The following is a 26,775-nucleotide window of genomic DNA, read 5'->3' as shown; positions in this document are numbered from 1 at the left end:
TACAACCAACCCAGAATATCAATCAAGGGAGACCGTTCTCGTGTGGATGATAAGGGGGTGCCTACCGTACTTCAAACTTCATCTGTCACATCTTCAAAGTAACTCGCTGATTAGGGGCACCTTCACTTCACGCTCCCACAAACATTCTCTAGAGATGGGGCCCCGAAGAGATTTGATACGGCAGTTCCTCTGGCTATCCTTACCGTCTGGTTTTAGTTATCCTTCTAAAATCAATCGAATATAATTAAGGTTACTGTAAAGGGACAAGTTTTGCCGATAGATGTCACTACAGTCTTCGTATCTTTCCTATGTATTTTTTACCTTTCATGAAAATTTACAATTTCTTTTATAAATTTCAACCTAGAGACTTCAAATTTTTAGAGAAGGAACTTCGTAACTTATTAAAGGGAACAATCCGTGCCGATTATTTATTTAGAACTTTCTTCATTGTTGAAACAATTCCATTGTTAAAGGTTTGGATATCCATTTCAACAATCAAGCCATTTCAACAATGAAGAAAGTTCTAAATAAAAAATCGGCACGGATTATTGCCTTTGATAGATTATGAAGTTCCTTTTCTAAAAATTTGAAGTCTGTAGGTTGAAATTTGTAAGAGAAAGCGTGAATTTTCGTGAAAGATAAAAAAATACATGGGAGAGATACGAAGACAGTAGTGCCATCTATCGGCAAAACTTGTGTCTCTAAACCAACCTTAAATGTTAACATCGTGACATCTAATTTCATCTAAGAAAAAAGCACTCTTTAAATATTGTACGTGCAATGAAGTAAGAAATAAAACACGACAAATATTATGCATATTATGTATTTCACCAACAACAGCTGAATTAATTACTTATCGTTATTATTGCTTTAATCGGAGAAATTGAAGTCTTAGCCCCAGAAAGGAGTTCGGATTACAGCGCCACCACCAATGGCATAACCGCCAATTGGTCCAACGTGTGGTCCAAGACCAGTAAATTCAGCAGGTCCAATTGGGTAACGGCCGTATCCAAGACCCAAACCATAGCCTCCGATGCCAATAGCTTCGGACATGGCGAAGATGCAGGCAACGAGAAGTACAAGGGTAGCCTGAAATAAATAAAATACAAACATTAGTTGTTGGACGTTCAGGTCCCCTTTAGGCCGTTTCATTTATCACGGGTGATGCAAGCAGTTGAAGTGTACCCTTATACTGTAAGATTTTATAATGGGTACAGACGTATACAGTAAATTGTTGCTTAAATGAATGCCCCACACTAGGCCCCTGTAGCGATATGTTCAGAATTGTTAAATAGTTCTTAGTTCCTTCCCCCTTCTCTGTTTAAGGTGTTAAAACATTTTATTTTAAATAATTTCGAACTTCCAATATAACAAATGAAAATTTCGTTTCTTATATTTTTGGACTATATTTAACTTTTACAAAATACTCTATATTGAAATTCATGTGGTTTTGTAGTACATATATATTTTTTTATTACGTTATTGGCAGGGCCGGCGTTAGAAGGTGCGGGCACTTATGTAGAAAGTGTGTGCTAAAAAGAAACAAGTGAATCGCGTTACATCTCGCAGCTCGCGATAACGTGGTTTCAGTATTTGCATTCCATGACATGGACAAGGGTGAATACAGACGGGTTTTATCTTGCGCCCTTGAGACTTTTCGTGCGGGGGTAGGAGCAAATTTTTCATTAAAAATAGCCAATTTAATTATATCATAATAATTTCAAGACAGCAAAAAGTATCGAAATTGAATAAAATTTAGTCCACGACTACTTATCTTAGTTTTGTCAGTATCAACTCCAGTCTCCTGTACTACTTTTCATTGGGAGTGGGGCGTAAATTTTATGGGATTGCACTCAAGCGCTTGGAGAGGATATGCACTACTGCATATGCAATTCCTGTTTCGTTAAAAGTGAGTATTTTATAATTTTAATAATAATTTAGTAAATCGTACATTTAACAGAAAATTATGCAACTTATAAATCCAAATACAGTGTTCCTGTGTAGTAATAATATACTTTTTGTGAAACTTATAAAGATATGTTCATTATTTTTACCAAAACTTTGACTGCTTCAGTAGGTTTTTAGAACCACTGCAAGATGCTGTATGTTTGTTACTTGTAAAATAGGTAATACATTCCTTTTTTCTTTGTGCATAACATCAGAAATAATAATATCTTCACAATTATCCATACCACACATGATATCCACTAAGATTAACAACAAACTTTGTTTTCACTAGTGTTGCATTATCATACTAAATGGCATCAATCCTGTAACTTGATATTCCACAAGTTAAAAAGAGTACCGGTAATAATGTGTATTTTTATATTCACTTGCGTAAAACATAAAGAAAAAGTAAACACAACCGAATTAACTCGTGAATTAAAGGGTTAAGATCGTACAGAGAAGAATATTATCGTCTTAAAAAAAAAAAAAGAACAAGGATGTCTTATTTATAGAAGTTATACTTGAAATAAATTTAAATGCCATTACATCAGTGGCTACCGTTGTACTCTTTTGGTGCACATGGTCCCCCTGCTTTCTTTCCCGATGGGAAAGGATTAAAAATTGAAAGCATTACGGTAATTTGGAGTTTTACTTTAAAATTTAGGTCCACCCACCACTTATGGAGCCTTGGATGTAAAAGAAGAATTTCAGCAAACAAACAAATAAAGTCAATATTTACTGAAAACTTGAAAAATTAGTGAAAACTGATCCTAAAGTCTACTCATTTCGATAGTTGTTGCTACGCTTAGGTTATAGCATACAACTTTCATTTTACAGATTCAGTCCTGGAACGTTTGGATACATCCTTGTATTTCAGATGATTTACTGAAGTTTCGCTCGAAGTTTTAGCGTTTGAGTATCAGTTATCCGGAGTTTAGTAGAACCCAAGTCTTCCGAAAACAACCTGAGTACTAACAAACAGCAATACATATCAGGTGCGGATTTCAAATCAGTTAAATAGTTAGATGTTCTAACATCAACGGTTGGGTGGTTATGTATGTAGTAAAATTCGCAAATTTCTACATAGTTCGTTACTTTTTAATGTTCCAATCAAGTCTTAATTACTTGCAAGATATTTGCTTGATTTTTGTTTTGTATTGTGCAAAGTTTTAGTATGAAAATGTAAGTGCAAGAACTATTTGGAGACTAAACCGTGACGAAACATCCAAGATTGCTAATTGCTGCAGGTTATGATGTAGAAATTTCATAACCAAGGTTGATTCACTAACGTTGAAAGATTTTGTTTTTAAACCTTATAGCACTGCACCGTTTTTTCAATGTGTACATTACAATAATAATAATAACTATGTTTCAAATTAAATGTACTGTAGTTTGCTTATCCTATACTGTAGATATAGAAGATGTATTGCATTGAAAATTTTGTCTCTTTGTCCCTATATTTCGATTATTTTCGATAATTCGATGCAGGGGGTATCATCTGCCACTAAAAGAGCAATTACATCCACCAGCTATACATAATAATAGTAATAATATAAGTCTAATAATATATCAATGAAAAACTTAATCATGCCACTATCAAAAAGTGCCAACGCTTGGATAAATTTCTAATTGCGATTTTTATACTAATTTGAAGATCCTGAATATAATAAAACTTCTGAAACATATCCGTCCTCGTGATCACGAGAAAAATGACCTGAAGTTTGGGATCTTTGAAGTGCCGTTTATCCCAATGGTAAAAGTACTCACAGTTGGGCATATTTCCAACTGCAATTTTTATACTAATTAGAGAACACTAAATCCAATCAGTGTTCGTAGGTTTCCTTAAGAAAACTTCCCTTGACTGACCTAAAATTTTCCCTTTTGTTATGAAATTTTCCCTAGTTTTTTGAGTTTCCAATTCCTATGACAGAAGTTATGTGATAAAATTAATCTAGCTATATTAAAGAAAGTGCACGACACATTTCTTTTATTCGTTTGCTTTTTGTTTCTATTCTTTTAACTTTTCTTCACTTTATATTAAAAAAGTATGCAGACACAAATACACAAAGCCAAGAATTGGTACAAATTATGCTATTTTGAACATACACACACAAATACACACTATTGCTATTGTATTGGCTCATTCCTGAAGAGCAAAGAAAAGTTTAAATATTTATATTGGTCAACCAGTTTGAGCGAGAATTTACCTCCATTTTCACGTTTGCCGAAAAAATCCCTTTTTTCTTTTTGCTAAATTTACCTAGATAAGGGAAATTTCCCTCAAATTACGAACATCGTACCCAATGTAACTATTTTTAAACATATGCATCCATGGGGGGATATCAAGAAAAGTGATCTCAAATTTGAGATATAAATGAATATAAATATTGCAACTTTGAGGTAATTTTTCTCGTGATTCTAAGAATGGATATGTTTGAAAATATTTCCATTGAATTCAGAATCCTGAAATTAGTATAAAAAATTCAATGCATCAAAACGTTGGGACTTTTACTATTGGCATAAACTTGTGATGAGAGAACTTTGAGATGGTTACAATTTTGAGATGGTTACAACTTTGAGATAATTTTTCTCGTTGCTTCATGACTTCTCCGTGTCAACGTACTGCATCCCATCATCGCAAAAATCTGAGTCCTGGAGAGAGCCTGGTACTCTTAGAACTGGTTGCTGGAGGCTGTCCGCCTGGAGTTGCACATGGTTTGCTACTTTATTAGAGTTCTGCATCAACGACTGTTGTTGATTTGGAGCGTCTTGGAGGAGGACCACCTAGAGTGGAGCTTGGTGTTGAGAAGTTGGTGGTCCTAAGTTCATGTAGTTTACTAGAAGCTTTGCTTCTGCCAGAACTGGAGAAGGACCTAGAAGCTGCATAATGACTGGGTTATTTGTGGCAATTAACACCCTAGGAGAGATATTATATGCTTCGCCGGGTGAACAAGCCGGAATTGTGTTGAAATTCGATTTTTTGCTCAACTTGAGTATTGTCGATTTATTTACTTTATTAATAATTCAACTTTTTGCCTTTAATTTAGTGGAATTTTCCACGGGGGTAAATTGGGAGGGAAAACTGAGGACGACTGATACAAGTGCTGCTTCTAGTCTAGCTTAGCTCTTCTGAATGGACGGTTATGTTCTAAAACATTTTCATTGGATTCAATATCTTCAAATCAGTACAAAAAAAAAAAAAAAAAAAAAAAAAAAAAAAAAAAAAAAAAAAAAAAATTAGAAATTTATCTAAACGTCAGCACTGTTTACTAGTAGCATGATCGTTAATTCTTTACTTATATCGGAAAGATTATTGCCTTTCGTCCCACAATTTATCTAACATTGTAAGTAAAGCCTGTAACAACATTGCTGATCTGGGATTAGGCTGGCCCATTGCACTCGAATTATCGATACTTTACGGTACTAACAGTGTCAAGTACTGACTCATCTTTATTTTTTAGCCCATTGATTTATATGTGGAATTATTTTTCTATTTTCTGTAAAATGAACTTTACTGATTTCTTATACTAGTCTACTTGAATACTCTATGCTTTTTCGGAATGAATTTGTATTATATAAATTTAATATTAATTAAACTTGATTAATAAATATTGAATTTGTATGAGGGGCTCCGGGGAGGACAATGGTATGTTACACTTTCTAACTTTCCGGTAAATTGGAAAAGGGAAGTTTAACATTACCGTTCAATGTAATGCAATGACGTATACTAAACAAGCTTCTCCTGTGGGTATATATTCGAAATTATGCTATTTACACACTGTGCTGTGTTCCAATCCCAACCCATGCCAAGTAATAAGCCTTTCGATACGGGAGACCGGAAGTGACTCACACGTTTGAGTCACGCATCTAATCTGCTGTCTAAACACTAATTAAGATATTGGGAAGCTTTTTTTCTATGCTAAATATGGTTGAACCAAAATTTATCCTGATGCTTCTTTTCCTGAGTATCCAATTTCTCTCTCAAATTTGAGCCTGAAAGTTAAAAAAAATCGGAAATTTTCGATTTTAGTTTTTTCTTTATAACTTCCTTGGTTTTAGAGAGATCTACTTACGAGTTGTCAGCTCATAATCAGTGTTAGAAACTAGGGAAATTATTATTTCCCTATTTCGGGTCAAAAAATTCAAAATTTTCGAAATTTTTGTTTATAATTCCTTACGTATATAAATACCCTCCCCCGCATGTCAACTTAATACCAGTTGAATATCAGTCGTTACTGAAAAAATCAAGAACAGATCGTTACTATTGGGTAGTTAAGGGGCTATCGAAAAATTCGAATTTAAGTTCTAATTCTTGATTTTTCTTTACTTTTCTGTTTACTTTAAAATATATATTTTATTACAAGCTCCGTTTCTTAGATATCGACATGGTATTTCTAGTATGTATTAATAATATACCAAAGTTTATTTTAAGATGGTTTGCATCTACCCAGTGCAAGTATTTTCTGCCATGAAAAATTTTAATTCAAGGGTTTAGATGAAAATTTTTTAAAAAATAATCAATTTTTCCTTGAATAATTTCAATTTTATTGGCTAGATTGGAACAAACATACCAGTATCTGAAAGTGTCATCTTTGGCCAACACAACGCACCATAGAAAGTTTCAATAGGATTGTTAGGGAAGCTGCAGCACGTGCATAACTTTTGATATTTGCTTCTGAGGTGAAAAAAACTGTAAAATTTTGTGCGTACGATGTGTGAAAATTTTTCCTTTTAGTCTTTTTTTTTTTTTACGGCAGCAATGACTTCGCGCTTTCACTGTGCATTGTCGACAGACCAAAGAATGTTTTGAAATGACTTGGACCCAAGTGGCAACAGTGGTTCCAGCTCCAAAAAATCTTAAAATTCTGTTAGGGATTTTTAGGGTGAATTTTCAACCCTACATTTTCTTTTATAATTCCCTGCCTTTGCCAACACTGCAATCAAAGCTACACCCTAAAATTACCACACCTTCTTCTGAAATGTAAGGTCTTAACTAGTGCTGTTGAATTTTTGTGACATTTGCGGTTTTCGGTTTTTGAGAAAACCGGTTTTCTGAAAACCGAAAACCGCAAATGCGGTTTTCAAAACCGAAACCGCAAAAGCGGTTTTCAAAACCGAAACCGCAAATGCGGTTTTCAAAACCGAAACCGCAAATGCGGTTTTCGAAACTGATACCGCAAAACTCTTTTCGAAAGTGAAAACCGCCCGAAACCGTGTTTGCGGTTTTATAAGGGATTGTCCTTTTCAAAGCAGAAACAATGTTTGTTGTTTTTAATTACACCTTTTAACAATTGTGAAAGCATCTATCGATCGAGAAAAATGTATTGATTTATATGTGTGTTTTAACTTTTTTTATTTGCTCTAAGGCTATTATGGTAATATGTGCAGCACAGAGCGAAAGGGATAGTTCGATGGTTGTACAAATCATAGCTAAATTAGTGTTACCATATTTTAAAATCAGAAAAGTGAGGGGTTCTAAACCGTAAGTATTGATGTTAACTTCTGTGTTACAAATACTGACCTGCGATCCTTAGTACCTTTTTTTTTTTTAAAGTAATTTCTTTGATGACACTTCCAATGTACTTTTCGGCTGCAGGGAAGCAAACTGGACCCCACATGATTTTCATATATGCTGTAAATTAGATCACAAGGAACACGAATCTGAAGGAATTTTGACATTTCGAATGTCGGAACTCGAGATATTCGAACATAAATTGACCATGGAAGCAAACTGGACCCCACCTGATTTTTATATATTTTGTAAAGTAGACAACAAGGAACACGTATCTGAAGGAATTTTGACATTCCGAATTTCGGAACTCGAGATATTCGAACATAAAGTGAACACGGAAGCAAACTAGACCCCAACTGATTTTTATATATTTTGTAAACTAAACCACGAGGAACTCGAATCTGAACGAATTTTGACATTCCGACTTCCCGAACTCGAGATACTAGAACTTATACAGTAGTTTTATGAAATATGTATACAAGTAACGAAGAAAGTTCTGTCGCTTTTTGAACTATCACTTAGAGCATCGATATGTCACCTAAGACGTACCTGGAAGATCAAAAATAGTACCCATCAGTATCAATGACCTTCTGCCAACGTTCGGGATGCGCATGGATTCCTTCGCGGTAGAACTTGGTTTGCCGTGAAGCGAAGAAGGTATCAAGTGCATTTAGCACCTCTACTACGGAGTTGAACTGGAGTCCTCTAAAGTAAGTGTCCAAGGAAAGGAACAGGTGATAACAGGACGGTACAATGTCCGGACAGTCTGGCGGATGCAATAGTGTTTTCCATCCAAAGCGTAGGATGGTGTCCCGGTTCATTCTAGCTGGAGGGTCAATTGAACACAGACCTTCACAAAAAGCGACAGAACTTTCTTGGTTACCTTTATATATCTCACAGGACATAATATGTTGCTTCAAACTGAGTTCTGCCCTGGCTAAGAAACGTAAATTCGCTTCTATAAGAGTTTTTAAAGTTACACTTGAAATTGTCGTTCGGCATTCTTTGTAGCTTGTGAAGGCATGAATTCAAGTATTTTGTTACATCTACAAACGAATATTCATTCGTATAGAACCTCCAATACATTACATTAAAAACACATGAACTACACAAAGAAAACCATTGTGCATTAGAGCAGATCTCTTATTAGCAAATGATTCTGCATACGCGCACTGCTCAGATAGCCCAGAGCCTGAGCCTGAGCGCGAGTCCAAATTTAACTCAATCGCGATTGAGATTGTCAGAGGTGTACCGGTTTACGTTGAATATACCATACAAACACTTTATTAACTAAGTCCTGTAGATTTTTCTCCAATCCCAAAAAGCAGGTGGTTTTTAGTGATTAAGATATGTTTAAGCGGGGAACGAATATAGAACCTGAAAATCGGGTGGTACCCGCTAAAATAGGGTAATAAGCCAACACTAAGCTCAATAATATCCCTATTTAAGATCAGTACACATGCAACTCATGAAATTCAATTTGAAATATCATCCACTTAGACTGACATCTTTTATATTATTATTATTACTCTTTCCCTTTTTTTTTAAAATAGTACTGCCACTCTTTCTTTTGTTAACAAAAAGGCACCACCTCCCTTTCTTAATAAAAAAAGAAAGAGAAAAGAAAGAAAGAAAATCTCTATCTCAATACACAATTTTATTGTTGATTTGTTGCCACTCCGATAAATGTGAATGTTGTGGTTTTGCATGTGTTGACTGGCTTCTTATCGCAAGTCCCAGACACCTGCAGTAGTTTATACGTGAAGGAAACACCGATCATATTTTACTCTGTATCTTTTTACTTCCCAATAACGACAGCCGTGCCTCTTTGAGAAATTGCAACTTATTTTTTTTATTCTGCCAATTGTAAAAGTATATTCACCAAGAATTTTCCTACACTTTAAAACATTTTAAGAAAAAATACCTTCTTTTCCTTCTGCAAATTTTGATCATTTTTTCCCTACGCCGAGGGAAATTTCTCTCCATCTGGCAACTGTGACTGCCGGAGTGGGGAAAGATTCTTTGCTGTTTTCTCGTCGTTACTTGTTATTAGTGCTGTCGAATTTTTGTGACATTTGCGGTTTTGGAAACCGAAACCGCAAAAGCGGTTTTGGAAACCGAAACTGCAAAAGCGGTTTTCAAAACCGAAACCGCAAAGGCGGTTTTCAAAACCGAAACCGAAAAAGCGGTTTTCGTAACCGAAACCGCAAAAGCGGTTTTCAAAACCGAAACCGCAAAACCGATTTTCAAAACCGACATTTCGGTTTTATGAAATTTCACTTTTTTCAAAAACCGGTTTTCGGTTTTTTCAAAAACCGATTTCGACAGCACTAGTCTTAACAATATCAATTGGGTAAATAGTCTTTGAAGCTATAACTGGAAGTCGACGAAAACGTCAAAATGCCCTCCGTACAGAAAGGGTTAACAATATCTTCATCCGAGCCGCTCATATATAAGATTTTTTTTTCTCGAAATAAGACATTTAAAGGTTTGAACAAGAAATGATTAAAAACAATCCATTAAAATTCCATTTTTTTCAAAGAACTCAGAAAAATAATTCCTAATATAATCAATAGGCTTAAAAAAATAAATGTATTCAATACTGTTAAATAGAGAAAATTAACGTAGCCACTGGAACTGGTTATTGCAAGAAAACTTACCACAGCCTTCATTGTTGTAGTGATAATAGCTTGTTCACAATGCTAATGTTACGAAGCAATTGCTAATGATTAAGCAACAATTTGGGTTTTTATACGTGAATACCAGGGCATACCATGCAGCGAGGAAGTAGCGAAACTTTCCAGGTATTATACGTATGTAGTACGTGTACAGCTTTTTCTAATTTGTTTTCTAACTTTCAGGGACACTTAAAGTTATTTTAAAAGAATTCTGAATGAAATTACTCTCTCAAACGGATAAGTGTAATTTGCAAGAGGGAAAATAAATCTTTCTTGTAAAGAGTTCATTATCAAGAACCTTTGATTTCTATTATCTTCAGGCTTCATTTGCGGTTTTCACACAATGTTGCCAAATCCAAGAAGTTTCTCTTTCTATTTTTATACATATACAATAACATACTGGTCTTTACATTTTCCCTCTCATTTCGTAATATGTTCCATCTTTGTTAATTAGTGGAGATTTAACAGAACTTGATTTGCATTCTTAATGAGCTTAATTACGTGTTGAGATTCATATTTGCAAGATACGAAGAAAACTTTTTTTTTAACTTAGGATTTTTGTTAATATTTCGTAAGTAGTTTTTTTTTGTTTAATTTTAGTATTTCTAGTGTTAGTCTTAAAACTTGTAAAATTCATTAAGATTCAGGGATATACTATGAATTACTTTAGATTAACGGCTCTGAATATCTAGAGTTTCCATCTTTCCGAAGTAGTGTTGCCATATTTTAAAATTAGAAAAGAGGTTCATTCTAAACCGTAAGTACTGGTGTGAACTTGTGTATTACAAATACTGACCTGGGATCCTTCTGATCATTTTTTTTTTATTATTTCTTTGTTAAAAGGGACACTTCCAATTTATTTTTCTAAGAAAACTACACAGCAAAAAATTAGGTGTTGAAATAATCGAAAGTGTGAGGTGTTCAAAATGATCGAAAATGACCGATATTAGTCGGATTCATAGTTTACGGGTTCGCTGAGATGAACAGTGACAATTCCAATGCCGTTTGAATCCAAAACTCCTGTTAGTGCAGGGGAATGCAAAAATAACTGAAAATGATCGATATTAGTGTCGAATTCAAAGGATTTGCGGTCCCTAAGTTGATTGGTGATCTTTATGTTCAAAATGAAACGTTCTCGTGCGAAGACCGGATATTATGCTAGTTTATAATAATTATGAACTAGGGAAATAGTAACAAGTTATATATAATACGGTATTTTTTTAGGTTAACTTCACAAGCAGTTGTAGAATAGTTGGTTTTCATTAATTCTACACTAGTACTGCAATAACAATCACTATTACGTGATGCAGTTTCCTAAAAGATTGATGACTTTTTTTCTTAATAATTTATAAGTGCCAAATTATTAACATTGCCTTTTTCTTTCGTTTTCAGAACTGTAAAAAGAAATTTCTCGTAGGTTAATAGTAATTTCAGTTCTTGTACGACGGAATTCCTGATTCTATTTGAGATCATGTGAGTTTGTGGTTTATAAGCGTTACCCTGGATTCCCTCTCTTCCACATTCTCATTACACCAGATTGTTTTACAATCATTCGCTTTTCTAAATCTTTTATTTCCTTTAGCCTGCTTGGCGTTATCCAGGGACGTAAAGCTGCAGTTTTCATTCTATTTTATCATTTAATGTAGTTGTAGTACTTCAATTTTAAATCCTAAAGAATAGTTGTTTTTAGGGTTTCACGTAAATGAATTTCATAATGCAAAAAAGTACTTCAGTCAAACAAACTTAGTTTTGAGAATAATAATAATAATAAATAAAACATTGCATTTTTGAAACTATAAAATAAAGATAAACCAATTTCATTCCGTGTAAATAAAAATAAAATCAATCGAATGCTCTATACATAGGAATTTTTTTTTTTGCTCATTGTCATGGTAACAAAATTGTTTTCTGCTGTGGACTGAAGCCCTTTCTCCACGTAAATTATAGACGAAGCCCTGAATGCACATAATTTTATCTTTTATTATTTTGTTGCTCTTTTTTTTTAGACACGGAACACTCTTAAGACGTTTTCTGACCAATTAAAAATCTATAATGAGTATAAAAAAACGTAACTCCAAATAGAAACAAAGATACTGTATATTTATTGACTGCATTAATTTACTTAACACAATGTACTGAATATTGTTTTAGTTTTTTTTCTCAAAGAAATAAAAACATTATCAATCGTCTTAAATTTCTGGCTCTATCTGCTCAACTGTAGGCCAATTTATGATCAACTTGTGTAAGTGTTTTGCTCATCGGGGACATATGGCAGAAGTTTCCTGACGTCATTGATTTTGGCACTTTTGGTGGGAACTTTACCGGCGGTATAAGCTGCAGATAGTGGCAATATTAGTTTTCATCATTCATCTTTGTATATTTTCACTGTACTGTCAATGGTTAGACTTGCAAAGATTTTTACCAAAGTTCCCTTTATAACAAGACAACTGTAGTTAATTTTAGATTAGGTAAGTTAGTTGAGATATAGTTAGGTTAGGAATATAAGAACTTCTTATAATATGTTAGGACTACCACATGTCTTGGTTTTTCCTGACATGTCTTCTTTTCGGATCCTGCAATTTGTATCCAGGTGGGTTTTCCATGTAGATAAAAATAACATTAATCGAATGCTATTTCCAATAATATATAAAACAAATATAATTATCTATACAGGAAGGGCTTCAGACACTGACTCAAGCTCATTTTGCATAGACTAATCAAAGTTTATGTCTGTTTATAAAATGTTAGACCAATGAAACGGAAGTCCTTCATGCATAGAAACAACTCAATTTTGCCATTTCGGTGACTGAAGCCCATTTTGCGTGAACTAATTTAAATATTCTTTCCATTATTGCCGTATTATATTATTCGCATTTTGGATGGGTGGTTGGGAGTATTGTTTTTCATATCCACAATCATGGAAGCTGACCATAAATGACAATAATATAATATGGAGACGATCGACAAATTATCATGTCATTATATCATCTAGTTGCCAAATTATATAGGGGTCTACTTAGATATACACATTTATTTATTACATAAAATAAAAATGTAATAGTGATGGATATTCTTTACTGTATATTTTTGATTTCTTTGATTGCTAAATACATTTCGAAAGTATTATCGCAAGTGTTGAATGTAGGGCATTTATTAGTGAAAATATATACAAATATACAGCGAATAAAATATTATTCGTTAGTAACATTTGCATATATATATATATATAGTACACTTCAGACAACATTAAATTTTCTTCACACGAGAGAGCGAGAATATGCTGTTGTTTTATGCTGTTTTGTCTTGCTTTAGCACTGATTTTTGATAATGAAATGAAATCTTTGAGTTTTACGTCCCGCGGTTATACCGGTTAGGCTAAAGGAGACGGTGATGATGAGTAATGAATAAAATGGTGGAATGAAGAAAGTGGGAGGAAACGGGAGAATCCCGAGAAAACCCACGCACACGGTGTTTGTCCACCACAAAGTCACTGATTTTTGAAGCACAAAGAGAGGGAGTAGAATATTTTTCACTTTCCTCTAATTCTTTTACGGTGCTTTATATTTTACTCCTTGATTTGATAATAATAATAATAATAATAATAATAATAATAATAATAATAATAATAATAATAATAATAATAATAATATTTATAATAATAATAATAATAATAATAATAATAATAATAATAATAATAATAATAATAATAATAATATTCTGCTATTATTGGCAGATCACTTGCTACAATTAAGAAGCTTCCATGCTAAACGGTCTTCGGCTAACCTCTTCGTCTTCACGTACAATTTTTCAGTTTTCATGTAATCCATCAATTGTAGTCTTCTTCGCCCTCTCCCTTTCTTTCCTGCCATCATACTCTCTAGCACGTCCTTCATGATACAGTGCTTTTTTATACAATCTGCCAATCAGTTTCTCTTTCTCTTCTTAATAATATCTAATATTGTTCTTTCCCCCCACCATTTTTAACACCCTCTCATTTGTCTTCCGCTCGACCCAGTGAATTCTCTCCATTCCTCTCCACTCCCACATTTCGAAAGCTTTCAGTCTTTTTATTAATTTTTGCGTCATGTCCTTGTTTCTGATGCATACAGTACAATACTCCACATGAAGCATTTTATGAGTTTTTCCTCAACTTTTTATTCAAGTTCCCACAAAATACAGTAGTATTTTCTTCCTCCTAAAGACTTCTTTTGCCATTCCTATCCTGCTTTTATTTCACGTTCACATTTCATATTACTAATAATACTACCCAGGTATGGAAAGTTAGTCACCTGTTCTGTTTTCTCCTCTCCTTTATATTTGAGATGAGATAAAAGTAATTCTTATCATGCCTGTTAATAATACGTCTTACTTGTTTCCTGTTAGTTATGTGGCATCATTACTGCTTAGTTAATTGATATTAAAGGAGAATAAAATTTGCGATTCGTTTCCACATACATTGAGAAAAAGCCGGTATGCCGACAGCGTTATATTGTACAAATATACGGAATTCATATGCTTACTACGGAAATCTGTACGGATAATACATTATCCATATGCTGCATACATACTGCATTTTCCCTCTTAGATGTTACATCATGCAGTTGCAGGATGTCTGACATTTATGTCTTCTGTATATTACATACGACAGCTATATGTTATATACGTCCATCTGTATATGAGGTCCTTATCGCCTATATACAGTCATACAGAAAGTATGTATAGATACTAAAAAAGTAGAACACTTATACGGACAGTATCATAAAACATACGTTTTCAGTTATACGTTTGCTTCAGGATGTGTATATATTTGAGATGAGATAAAAGTGTTAAGTCCAAAACCTACAGGATTTACGCATATAACCAACGTTTTTACATACGTTACATATGTTTTTTCTCCGTGCAACTGAATAGTGTCAAATAATACTTTTGGTTAGTATGTTAGAGGAAATATACACAAGTTTGTTTAGTTTATGAACAGAAAAGTAATTTTTTTAACCTTTCTGTTCGTGTTATGTTCGTCCATTCTTTTATTTATAGTTTTTAGTAATCTTTCAGAGAGTTTAATTTCAGTTTCAATACTTTTCTTTGTATTCTCTGTAATTTCAATTCATATGAAACTTGTGTACATCCGGGCTAGATGTGAAAGAAAAACTTATACCAATCACAACTGTGATCAAATTGATTGCTCAACTTTGGCTCATATTATACTTCTTAATTACCTGTAAACCATGTCAATATATTACTAGTAGGAACGTGTAATATTTGCACATCGAATAACCATTGTAAAGTTGTTATTCGGTTCACTTATAACGTTGATTCAACAATCTGTGCAAGGTAAGTTGGCTGATATCTTACCTATAATGTTACATACATACTCCTATATTTGAGCATTAGTTCGTTGTAATCTTACTAGCCTGTATGCAGTCAACAATTAGTTTCAACTTTAACAATAAAATGATGTCTCCTGGGGAAATGCCGGACAAAATCTTTGCCATTACCCCGGAGTGTTCGGGATTGTGTGAAATAAATTATCAAACATTTTTAAATAGTTTTTTTTTTTTTAAATTAATAAGGCAATGAAATTAGTTTGGGAAATAGATCATGTCTTGGTAATAAGCATTATTAGCTTTATTAGTTAGAATAGTTTGCTATATTTATTATTTTAGGTCATTAGTAGCCTACTTCATTATTCTTTAGTTGGTAACCCTATTTTAGATATCTGATCCTTCATCATAGGCTGTGTGTGATTCACAGTGTTTTACAAATTTATTTAGCGTAGTAGCGTCCATTAGCAGTTAGCCAATTTTGTTCAACCTATTAACAGCATTTGAACATTGGACTAATAAAGAATACTGTCTTTGGGGGCAAGACATTAATGCGTATATCTGTGATTTTTACAATTCCAAATAATGTTTCCATTTTAATAAATAGTTTACTTAATGCACCGTTATTTTTGACTTTGTTTCGTAAGAGTACATTTTGTTTGACCTATTGCCTATTAGCTTTTATTTGTAATAGTTTCAAAGATTATGAGGATTTGTCATGTTTCTCATTAACTTGAGTTATGTTTGTAATTAAAATTCTTATTAAAGATTTAAATACTAAATTACGGTATAATTTTTAATGTATTTTAATGCTTTTCGCTTCTTTCGTAAAGGAAAGTTTAAAGTAAAGAGTATGTTTGGGATTACCCCGACAACTGGGAGAATCCCGAACATAGGTACATTTTTAAAACACCTCACTGGTTTGTTGAAAAATGTTACTTTTGACTTTCGTCTGCACTTTAGTAAACAGGAAAATCTCCAAGCTTTCTATACACAAGAAATCTTAATTTTATCTTTAATAACAAAACTGTTATTTATAATCAAAGTTTAAGTGTTCGTGAATACCCCGGTCTCCCATATATATCCTTCCCATAAGTTGCACCGTCAAAGTGAAATGGTAAAAAAAGAGATCCCACTCCTGAACCTCATCTATATTGAAAATTAGATCGAGATCGGTCGTATTAAGTCACAAACATACTGACTTCCATTTTTAAATATATAGATTTAAAATATCTGGACAGGAATCTTTTAAATTATGAAAGAAGTTTCAGATGGAGATCTTAAACAAAAGATACATCAAAAATGAAATGATCAGAAAGTAGACTTGAATTCTTTGTGTACTGAACGTCTGATTTATATGTTTAGGGAAAATTTCGTAAATGTCTGCGATCTTTATGAAAGATAATGAAATTGGTAACGGATAAGGTCGATGCAAATTTTCAATTAAAAAATGAAAAAGAAAGTATGTTGTTCGCTTATATAATAAACAACATCACTAATGATAACGTGAGAACATTAAAAATTTGAACGAATTATTGTGGTTTCGATTAAACCTTAAACTATAGGCCACGCCTTATATGTCCTTCGGTGCTGATAAGGGACTCTAAATATCAACAAATATACAAACAAACAAACAAACAAATTTTAAAATCCACTATATCAATCGAATTTATTTCATAAGATGCCTAACTAAAACTCTAACTAACTATATGGCCTATGAAGCCCGGAGGTTCAATGCCGCGTTGAAGAAAGTTCCATTGACTTCTATTCTTAGCCAACTGGATCCAATTTCTACTTTGTATTCCTATTTCTGTGAGATCCATCTTCATATTGTCCTCCCATCTGCGCCTAGGTCTTCCTAATGGTCGATTTCCGATTGGATTTGCAGTTAAAACTTTGAAAGCATTCCTACTTTCTTTCATTTTGGCTACATGACCTGCCCACCTAAGCCTCCTAGATTTGACGACCCTAACAGTGTTTGGTGAACGATATAAATCTCATAAAATGGCTAATATATATTAAAAATATTTTTTGATATACCCTAGTATTTTAATTCATAGTAAGTTAAGTTCGGAGGAAATTTCATAGTGTGGTGAGACTTTTATTTTAGTTTTCGAATTTTGGGTTTTGAAAACCGGGTATGAATTTATTGTTTCTTTATCAACTCTTTTGATAGATCACACAAACCTTTAGCCTTACAGATGGCTTCATAGTTTTATGCTCTCTTTATACATTAAAACACATAAAGGTTTTAGTGTATTTTATTTTGTACCATGAAATGTATACACTTTCATTTTTAGGAGAAAGAGTAAATAATTTAATAATAAATATACACACACAAAACAACAGAGAAGATATACTGATTTTTTGGTTCAATTTACAGTTATACATAGTGTTTAATAACCTATCAACTGGCTACCCGATGATTCCTCCACCGTATCCAAGACCAATGCCATAGTGGGGCTTCACATGAAGATTAGGTCCAATCCTGTTGACGATGGCATTGAATCCGTTGTGATCATCAGCCACATAATTGACTATTCTGAGGCTGCCGTCTGGCTCTACGAGGCTGTATTGACCCTTCACAATAGGCCCATCACGTACCTCGGCCTGGCTCTTGTGATCGCCAGTTAAGTGATCGCTGACAGCATATTTGAACTGATATTTTGGGTAGGCCTGAAAAAATATAACAAAGATATATGAGAAATCTTGGAGATTGATAAATATTAAAATTTAAAGGAGATATTATGTTCATAGTATGATGAAAAGATGTATAATTTATATTTCTTTCTTTAGTGTAAATTAAGGTGGTATTATTTCCTTAAAAACAAAACTCCTAGAGCAACAGCTCTTGCCAGGGCTTTCGGGCGGATTGTGACGTGTGGTCGTACATTGGCTCCCAACAGAATTAATGCTAGCTTTCAAGATCGAAGTTTGCTATTTCTTTCTCTCAAGTAGATCTCCAGTTGTCTCCACGACGCTGGGCGGAAGCTGCAATATTAACACTGCTTGGTAGGTAATAAGGGTCACCCATCTTAGCTCTGACCAGGTGCGGCACTGCTTGACTTAGGTGATCTCATGAGAATGGGTATGTCAGTGCGGCTAGAACGTTGGTTCTCATATTGTGACTAATGCTGTTGAAAATACGAATCTTCCAGAAATGGATGCTTCGAATCATATTCGTTATTTGAACAACTAATTTGGATAATATATAATTATTTTATATTCAAAAAATTGTTCAAGTATTGAAAATAGATATTAAGATATTCGGTTAACTGTAAAATTAGTTACTGCAAAAGTATTTACGTAATGCGTGGACAACATCAGCGATTAAGAATTACTTTAATAGATGACGGAGTGGTCTAATGTTGCATTGTGACTTTTATCTGGCTCCATTAATGGAGAAATTAGGAATGATTACTTTCCACAAGTGTTCATTCAGTCGTTAGAAGCGGACTAGAAAGCAAATAATAACTGTAAAAGAAAGAAAACTCTTCAAAATATTTTTGTAAAATGCATAAAAATGCATAAAAAGGAGATTTACTATTTTAAGTGGAGCGTTATTTAAAAGCATTGAGAACAATTTAATGTTTTATTTATAAAAACTCTGCCTCTCAGAGTTAGTATTTTTACTCCTATTTCTTCATTTTATAGCATAAAAAGCACTACCTTCTTGTCACTGCGTGCATTTTAAAAGATTACAAAGTGAAATGTACCTTCTTCGAACGAAGGAAGTTACTTAAACATCTTCCACTTTAGAATACGCATTAAAATGAAAGTTGTAACATTGATTCTAACTTCAGCTATTTTTTGGACAGTTAGTTACATATTTGCCCTAAATTCGTCAGAATATAATTATTGAACTACTTAAGACGTAATTCATTCAATGAATGTTCAATGATAACACAAAATAAAATAGATTTAAACTTATGTATTTTCCTAAGACCTTTCAACATTTACCTTATATTTTTACAATATTGCTTTTTTTTAATTGAATATACATCCATTCACAATTGCATTCTTGCCAATTACAGTATATCTTAACTGCCTAGAAATCTGTCTGGCCACAAAACCTTACACCGTAAATGTACAGGTCTGGCCATAAAAGAGAATGATATCTTCCGTACCGGACCATTGTCCATAACAAAATTTACATATTTATACAGATTATCGTTACGAAGTATAGTAATAAAATCCATAATGCCACATGCTTTCCATCTCTATCCCTCATTCTGGGCCAATGAAGGATATATTTGGACTTAAACGGCACTGGAAGTTTCGCTAACCATCTTAGCGACCCCGAAAACTATCGATTGGACACTAATATGAGTCATTTTTTATTGTTTTACATCTTACCATTTAATCTTTTTCGCATAAATTATGACCCCCAAGCTATTCCTTAGAATATGAATTTAATCAATTTTATACCATATGATCCTTGGGAGGTTTTCGGTTGATAATAATTCCACGTATCACTTTTAATTCATTCAGTTTTATTATGTCATACGATCACACAGAAACTCTCATTTGCTTTTATGTAACAGATTAATCAGTGCTTAATGATTTAAAAGTTTTCTACGTTTACTTCTGAATTTTATACTTACATAGTAGTCGATATGCCCAATAGGGAGAACAGCCTGAGAAAGCGTCAGAACAGCACATATAGAGAAAAGAACCTAAAATCGAAAGAGAAAACAAAGATTAATGTCTAAAAAGAACTTCATTCTACTCCGACTTAGACGTAGATTTTGTTAAATATTTCCTATACATTATCTCTAAAGCATGTTACATATAAAATGACTTTAAAGGCGAACAATGTGTTTTATGGTATTCAGGTTTTCGGCATTTGGATCTCATTCTACAATAAAGTAATTTATTTTGTTTGAAGAGTAAAAAATACTGAAATATACTGGAAACCAGCAAGTCTCCCTACAACGAGAAAATAAATAAATATATTGATTTTTTTAAAACAAATTCTTAATTGAAATACACATTGAATTTGCTTAAGTAAAACAGGTTTATTAGTCCAAACCCAAAATGCGATAGGCTATATAACTCGTGAGTTAAAAGTTTCCAGTTGACTGAACTCGAAATTGTTATAAGTTTTGATATCAAAATTGTTCATACTAGTTTTGCTATCTTAAATAACTTAAACTAGAAATACAATTCATTAACAAAGCAACGTGTATTTAAAAATAATAAATGCATTACAGTTTCGCCAACTAAGTGAACACATTGGCTTCAACAGACACTGTAACAAACAAAAGGAAGTTGCATCTAAATATAACAGGATCCTGGAAACTAAATCTGAACGCTGATTGGCTGGTCAGAACAATATATATTTTTAAAATGTCAGATTAACACAATAATTATTGGTGTAAATTACAATCACTGATGTTACATATGGATAAAATCAGTGTTAAGAGGTATTACAAAGAAAAGTACTTTTGGAGTTTTGTATTATTAATTTTGCTACGAATTCAGTGGGCTATACTCAACCCTCGGTTTAATGGATCTTCATTTAAGAAATATTGCAAGTAATGGAGAAAATCTGAAGCAGCTGATTCATTATGAAAGTCCTGATTTTTGAACTAAAAATGCTGAATTTACTGTATTAAAGTGCGAACTTTTATATTGTATAGATATTACATTGTCAAATTGGATATCTAAGTGATTAAAAGTATAGTTTTGTTCCTTTTAGTGTCGGAACTTACGGACACTCGGCACCATTGGACTGCTATTGCCCACTTTTTTGTCCATTGAAACGAGGGATAAGTGTATTCTCGCTCTCTGGTAGTCATTACCTGACAAATGTGCAGCTCATGAGAAGTCATACTGGTATGCCTGCATTAAAACTGTTCTCAGAATTAACTTAAGAGTTCATTTGCAGAGACCACGATTATATGCTTGCATTAAAACCATCTTCAGCATTAAGGTTTTTTTTTTTTTTCAGAAACCAGAAACCAAAGACCAATCATTTGCAGAGACCACGATTATATGCTTGCATTAAAACCATCTTCAGCATTAAGAGTTGTTTTTTCTTCAGAGACCAGAAACCAAAGACCAATTGCGCACTAATGTAATTAGTATTAATCATATTTTATTGCTCCACTTTGCTAGTGTTCCATAGATAGGTCAGGATCCTTTTATTTATATACCAAATGTATCAAAAATCCAGGATTATGAGTCAAGTCCAGTATGAATAAAGATGCACCCCCCCAAAGAAAAAATAGAAAAAAATGAAAAGTTGTTGCAAATATATTGTTTTCAATCCAAATAGTGGCAATTTTTTCAATTGCATAGCCGTTCGAACGTCACACAGGAAATGCGCCCTATCTTAAATAAAAAAAAAAGCGGGGCGCACGGTGATTCAGTGATAGAACGCTTACCTCTAGTGCCTAAGGTCAATCCCTGTCCAAGTAAGTTTATGGTGGACAACATCGTGTCCGTGGGTTTTCAGGGATACTCCCGTTTCCTCCCACATGCTCATTTCACCAATTCTTCCATCATCATTCATTTGCCTTAATTAGCGTCTCCCTTATTCTAACGGGCATAAACTTGGGACGCTAAACTGAAAAATTTCATTTCCATTCTAAATGAAAAATCGTTTCCGGTTCAGCAGGCTTTTCCAATAGATCGCACACAAAAATGGCACACAGAATGTGCACAGTACTACGTGAGGGAACCTAGAACACCTAGAATCTGTTTCCCCACAATGTAGTATTGTTGTTATGGTGGAGGACAAAGGGAACAGTCTGGTGAACTGGCAACATTGATTTTACATTGAACATAGTGCGCGCCATATCAGTATGGAGCCCAAGCAGCTGCTGCAAGTAGAAAAGTTCACTATTTTACATTGAAAACCGACTATTTCAAAGCACTTTCCACTCTTGACATTTTGCCGTATCTTTACTCATAACAGTGTTGGTCTATGTCCCCCTTAGTTTTGATACACCCTGTATAAGCTGCATGTTGACGCTTAACGTTAATTGACATTGATTGAAAATTAAATTCAATGTTTATCTGTGTTAACAGTTAGATGGTGCCACGATCATTTCTTAAGCAGCTTTCATATCTTGTTAATATCCCTGCTTAATATTATTTGCTAGTGTTGTTTATAGAATCTAGCATATCTTAAGAACGAAATCCATTAAGATTGAGCCTATCTTCAGAAAGAATGTAACAAGAATAGTAAATATTAAAGCAAAAAGAAAATAATATAGTGATCAAATTAGACGAATTTACGATTTATAAAATATTATAATAACGATACTCTTATGTTTAGTACTGGAAAAACAGATTCCATTGCTAGTGTGAATATATTTATGATTCAAATCCTAAATTAGTCTATACGTCCATTAGGGTGACACTAAAAACTGATTCCTTTGTTTTTATTTCTAATAGTGCACAAAAGCTGCCTTTTGATGTGAAAGAAAATAAGTTTTTAGAACAGTTGGAACGTGCTTTGAGGTGCCGTAAGTACGATAAAGTTCCATAAACTTGGCACTTTTTGTCCTATTTTATAATCTTTCACTCTTCTATTTGTACTATAAAAAACTTGAGTATACTTGTTATGTCTTTTTATTCAAGAAACAAACTTTTTGGGGGGAGGAGGAAAAACAGAGTAATTATTCTATGTTAGTGTACAGTAATTCATCGTTTTAAAAAGTCATTTTTTTCATATTTATGGCATATTTTTTATTTTTTAACACCACTTTAATTTAAACTCTACTTTTTATAGTGCAAATAGAAAAAAATAAAAGATGCTGAAATACAACAAGAAAGGTCAAATTTTTGGAAATTTATCTTACTTGCATCACCTTCAAGCATGTTCCTATTACTCTAAAATTTTATTTTTGTCTTTACATCAAATGGCAAATTTGCGCACTAATAGATGTAAAAAATATCGGGATATTTCATTCCATTGTAACACTACATTTCATCCAGTTTCATAGCTGAAAAAAAATATCAAGTTAAAACATATCGTTGAGCTACGGTGAACTGATAATTGTCTTGACTGAGAATAATGTTAATTTTTATAAACTAACAAATTCACTTTAGCATGTTTACACTTTAGCACTTTTTAGTTTTGTTTTTGCTAAAGTCATCAAACAACAAATAAAAAATTTTGACTTTATTTTATTAAAACAATTAATAATCAATTAAAAAGAAGTAAACACTTAGAAATATTTTGTGAGAAGCAACGCTAATGTTATTAATTTGTTGAAATATTTGATCAACCGAATATTTATTTGAGTATTTGTTCTTTACTTAGATATCCATTACCCAATACTTTTTTGAAAAATCATTTCCTTTTTGAAATAGTTTTGAATATTTCTTTGCTTCTTCGAATACTCGTAATTTTTTGAACAATTATTTGTTTTCTCGTATAAATTTTTGAATAATAGTATATTCTCTGGAATCCTTTTTCACACAATTATTTTTCTCGAATAATTTGGAACAGTTATTTATTCTTTAATAATTATTTGAACTATTATGTTTTTCTTAAATAATTTTTTAAACAATTATTTGTTTCCCCAAATTATTGTTTCAACAAATATTTGTTTTCTCGCATAACGTTTCGAACAATTATTTGTGTTCTCGAATAATTATTTTTCTCTAATAATTTTTGAACAATTGTCGGTTTCGTCTAATATTTTTTCGAACTATGTTTTTTTTCAAATAATATTTTGAACAGTTATCTAATTATTTTTCTCTAATAATTTTTGAACAATTATCGGTTTCGTCTAATATATTTTTTCAAACTATGTTTTTTTCAAATAATATTTTGAACAGTTATCTCTTTTATGGGTTAATTATTTAAAGAATTTTTTCGAACGTAACATAACTTTTGTGAAGATAAATTTCGAATCATTAGTGAATTATAATGAAATAAATATTGGTTACTAAATTGTGAATTATAGATATAAGTCACAACGGAGGCACTCCAAAATTTGAAATTTATTAAATATCAATTCCTCAATTAAAATGTAATCACTTGACAAATCACTAGTATTTTTGTTTTATTTTCTTAAAATAAAGGTCGATTCGGCAAAATCGGACACTTAACAATCGTTGATCTGCTACCACTGACAGAACAAGTGTTAAGTAATCAACGATTTAAAAAAAAGTGATTTCACTAAACTCAGAAACAAAAGAACAACTGCCACCAATCACACTTACCAGGTACACACGCATGATGTCTACAATTTGACCGAACTGACAAAACGAATACAATGATACGTGAACTAGAAGAACAAACCTATATATAGAAGGGAGAATTTTGTTTTTTGGAAGAAGAAAAAGTGAAAACTTCACATAAGGAAAAAGAAAATATAGAAGACGATGTGAGTGAGAAAATGTAATATAACTAAATACATATATTGTTAAAATGATTAGTGTTGGGACTGTTGTGAAAGGAAATTTACGGTTGTGTGACATAACTGCAGACGCAAGAGTTGTAAAAAAAATCCTACACGAATTATTAATTATTCATGTGCATTAAATCAGTGATACATATCTTAAGGAAGTTCTTTTTTCTGTTTTAATATTGGCGACAACAGTCTTTCTTTCTTTCTTCTTCTTCTTCTTCTTCGTTCCCTTAGCATAAAAAATATTCCCTAGCAAGTTTTAGGGAAAGTGTGAGAATATATATTTTGAAAAACACTAAATTGCGATATTTTGCTTGTATAATTTTATTGTTGGGAGACTGAATCATGTGTGGAAATTGTTTATAGTGCATACATTTTTGTCTTTAACGTAAGCACTAAAGATTGAAAAGTTTTGTGTTTTATTTTTCCACTAATATAAAATTATCTTATAAAAGGACGAATTGAATGTAGCTTAATATTAAAATATGTTGTTCTCTTATTATTTATTAATGTATGCATTTTGATAAACTTATTGTTGTGTAATGGTTGATATTAAAATGTAATTTAACTTGCTTCAATTATTTCTCAATCCTGCCGATAAATCACTTACGTCACTCATAAACTCATATACACAACGAATGTGTATTGTAACGCTTCAATGATACATACATATTAATTAGTCTTTGCAAACCCGCAATGCTGCAAATATGTTGCAAATAACCAACTTAATGAATTTAAATTGTTCTCACATTAAGTTTGGTATCCACAATATTAAAAAAGAACTAATTCTCACCTTTAGATTTTACATTTCTAGTAAAAAGAAAATGTTCAATATAATTTCGGTTAAACTTGACTCATCTCAAAATAGTAATAAACTCCCTGAAACGAATTCCTAAGGGCATAAACTGACCAGTTGGCGATTTAAAATTAGAGAATATATGGTCATCACGTCATTAGTTTCATCTCAATTATAACCGATATTCTGGACTAGAGTCCATTATCTCTTTCCTTTAGATATTCTAATGTTCCCTAACGGCTATGGATCAGCGCAACTACATTTGCCAATATCGTTCACTTTCTTCAATTGATAGTACGGCCAGAATGTTGACTCAAGATGATGATAATAATAATTCATCTTGCCTACTGGACGAGACGAGATGAGAAATTAGGATCTATTTTCGAAAATGCTTTCTCGTCTCGTCTCGGAAATTTTCTCGTGTCTCGAAAGTTACCTCGTCTCATAATGTAAATTTACTTACAAACTTTATGACTTGATTTTTTCTTTAACACTTTCACCGCCAAGTCCAATAATCAGATGTTTTATTCTGAAGCTAGCAGCATTCATTGGCCTTTTGAATAATATGTGAAGTGTGAATAACTTATATCGCCCTGTAATAGACAAAGTGTTCATAAAATATATGCCCATAGCACTTAAAGTGTTAAGTGCCAATTGCATATATATGTTATGCACACTTCAATTAGCCTATTATTCAAGAAGCCAGTAAACCCTGCTGACCTCTATCTGATTATGGGGCTTGGCGATTAAAATAGAAGTTATCTTATATTTAAATTTAACCTAGAAGTAATCAAAACGTTCCGCATCCAGAGAAGTCTACGAATGGAACTGTATTTATTATTGGAGTGTATTGGTAATGACTTGCATATCTTGAAACGTTGATAAATGCTCTTTATTATGTTCTTAAAACCACTTTATCATATATTTCTTTAAAAAAAAGAAAACTATGAATCATGTAAGATTAGAACAGTGTTGAGACTTGTGTGAAGTAGTGGTGCCCATGAGATTCGTGAAATTTCTCCTTTTGTCTCGATTTTCGTTTTAAAACGAGACTAAAATGGACATATTTCTCATCTTGATTCTCACTAATAATAACAATAGTGATAACACACTATATAGACTTCCAAACTACGCAAATACAATCCTT

At 32.7% G+C, this 26,775-nt stretch overlaps 1 protein-coding gene and 1 long non-coding RNA gene across 2 annotated transcripts; both read right to left on the bottom strand.

The window, feature by feature from the left end:
- Positions 1-816: 816 nt before the first annotated feature.
- On the bottom strand, positions 817-10,243 carry LOC145684871 (uncharacterized). The gene is made up of 2 exons (XR_014131420.1): positions 10,120-10,243; positions 817-1,089 (listed from the first exon to the last, which is right to left on the bottom strand). It is a non-coding gene; the product is annotated as an uncharacterized LOC145684871 (long non-coding RNA).
- A 7,447-nt stretch (positions 10,244-17,690) lies between these two features.
- LOC145686635 (cuticle protein 19-like) lies at positions 17,691-24,705 on the bottom strand. The gene is made up of 3 exons (XM_081760102.1): positions 24,645-24,705; positions 20,066-20,137; positions 17,691-18,137 (listed from the first exon to the last, which is right to left on the bottom strand). Exons 1-3 carry the CDS (start codon positions 24,657-24,659, stop codon positions 17,877-17,879), a joined length of 348 nt encoding a protein of 115 aa, XP_081616228.1. The 5' UTR covers positions 24,660-24,705; the 3' UTR covers positions 17,691-17,876.
- Between the last annotated feature and the right edge of the window lie 2,070 nt (positions 24,706-26,775).

The sequence above is a fragment of the Thermobia domestica genome, chromosome 5 (genome assembly GCF_964235325.1).
Source record: "Thermobia domestica chromosome 5, izTheDome1.hap1.1, whole genome shotgun sequence".
NCBI lineage: Eukaryota > Metazoa > Arthropoda > Insecta > Zygentoma > Lepismatidae > Thermobia > Thermobia domestica.
The sequence above is the reverse complement of the archived record's forward strand: the minus strand, read 5'-3'. Positions and strand labels throughout refer to the sequence as shown.

Coding starts and splice junctions, on each gene's coding strand:
- LOC145686635 (XM_081760102.1), bottom strand. Junction 18,138..20,065: donor TTGGGCATATCGACTACTAT/GTAAGTATAAAA, acceptor ATATTTTTTCAG/GCCTACCCAAAATATCAGTT.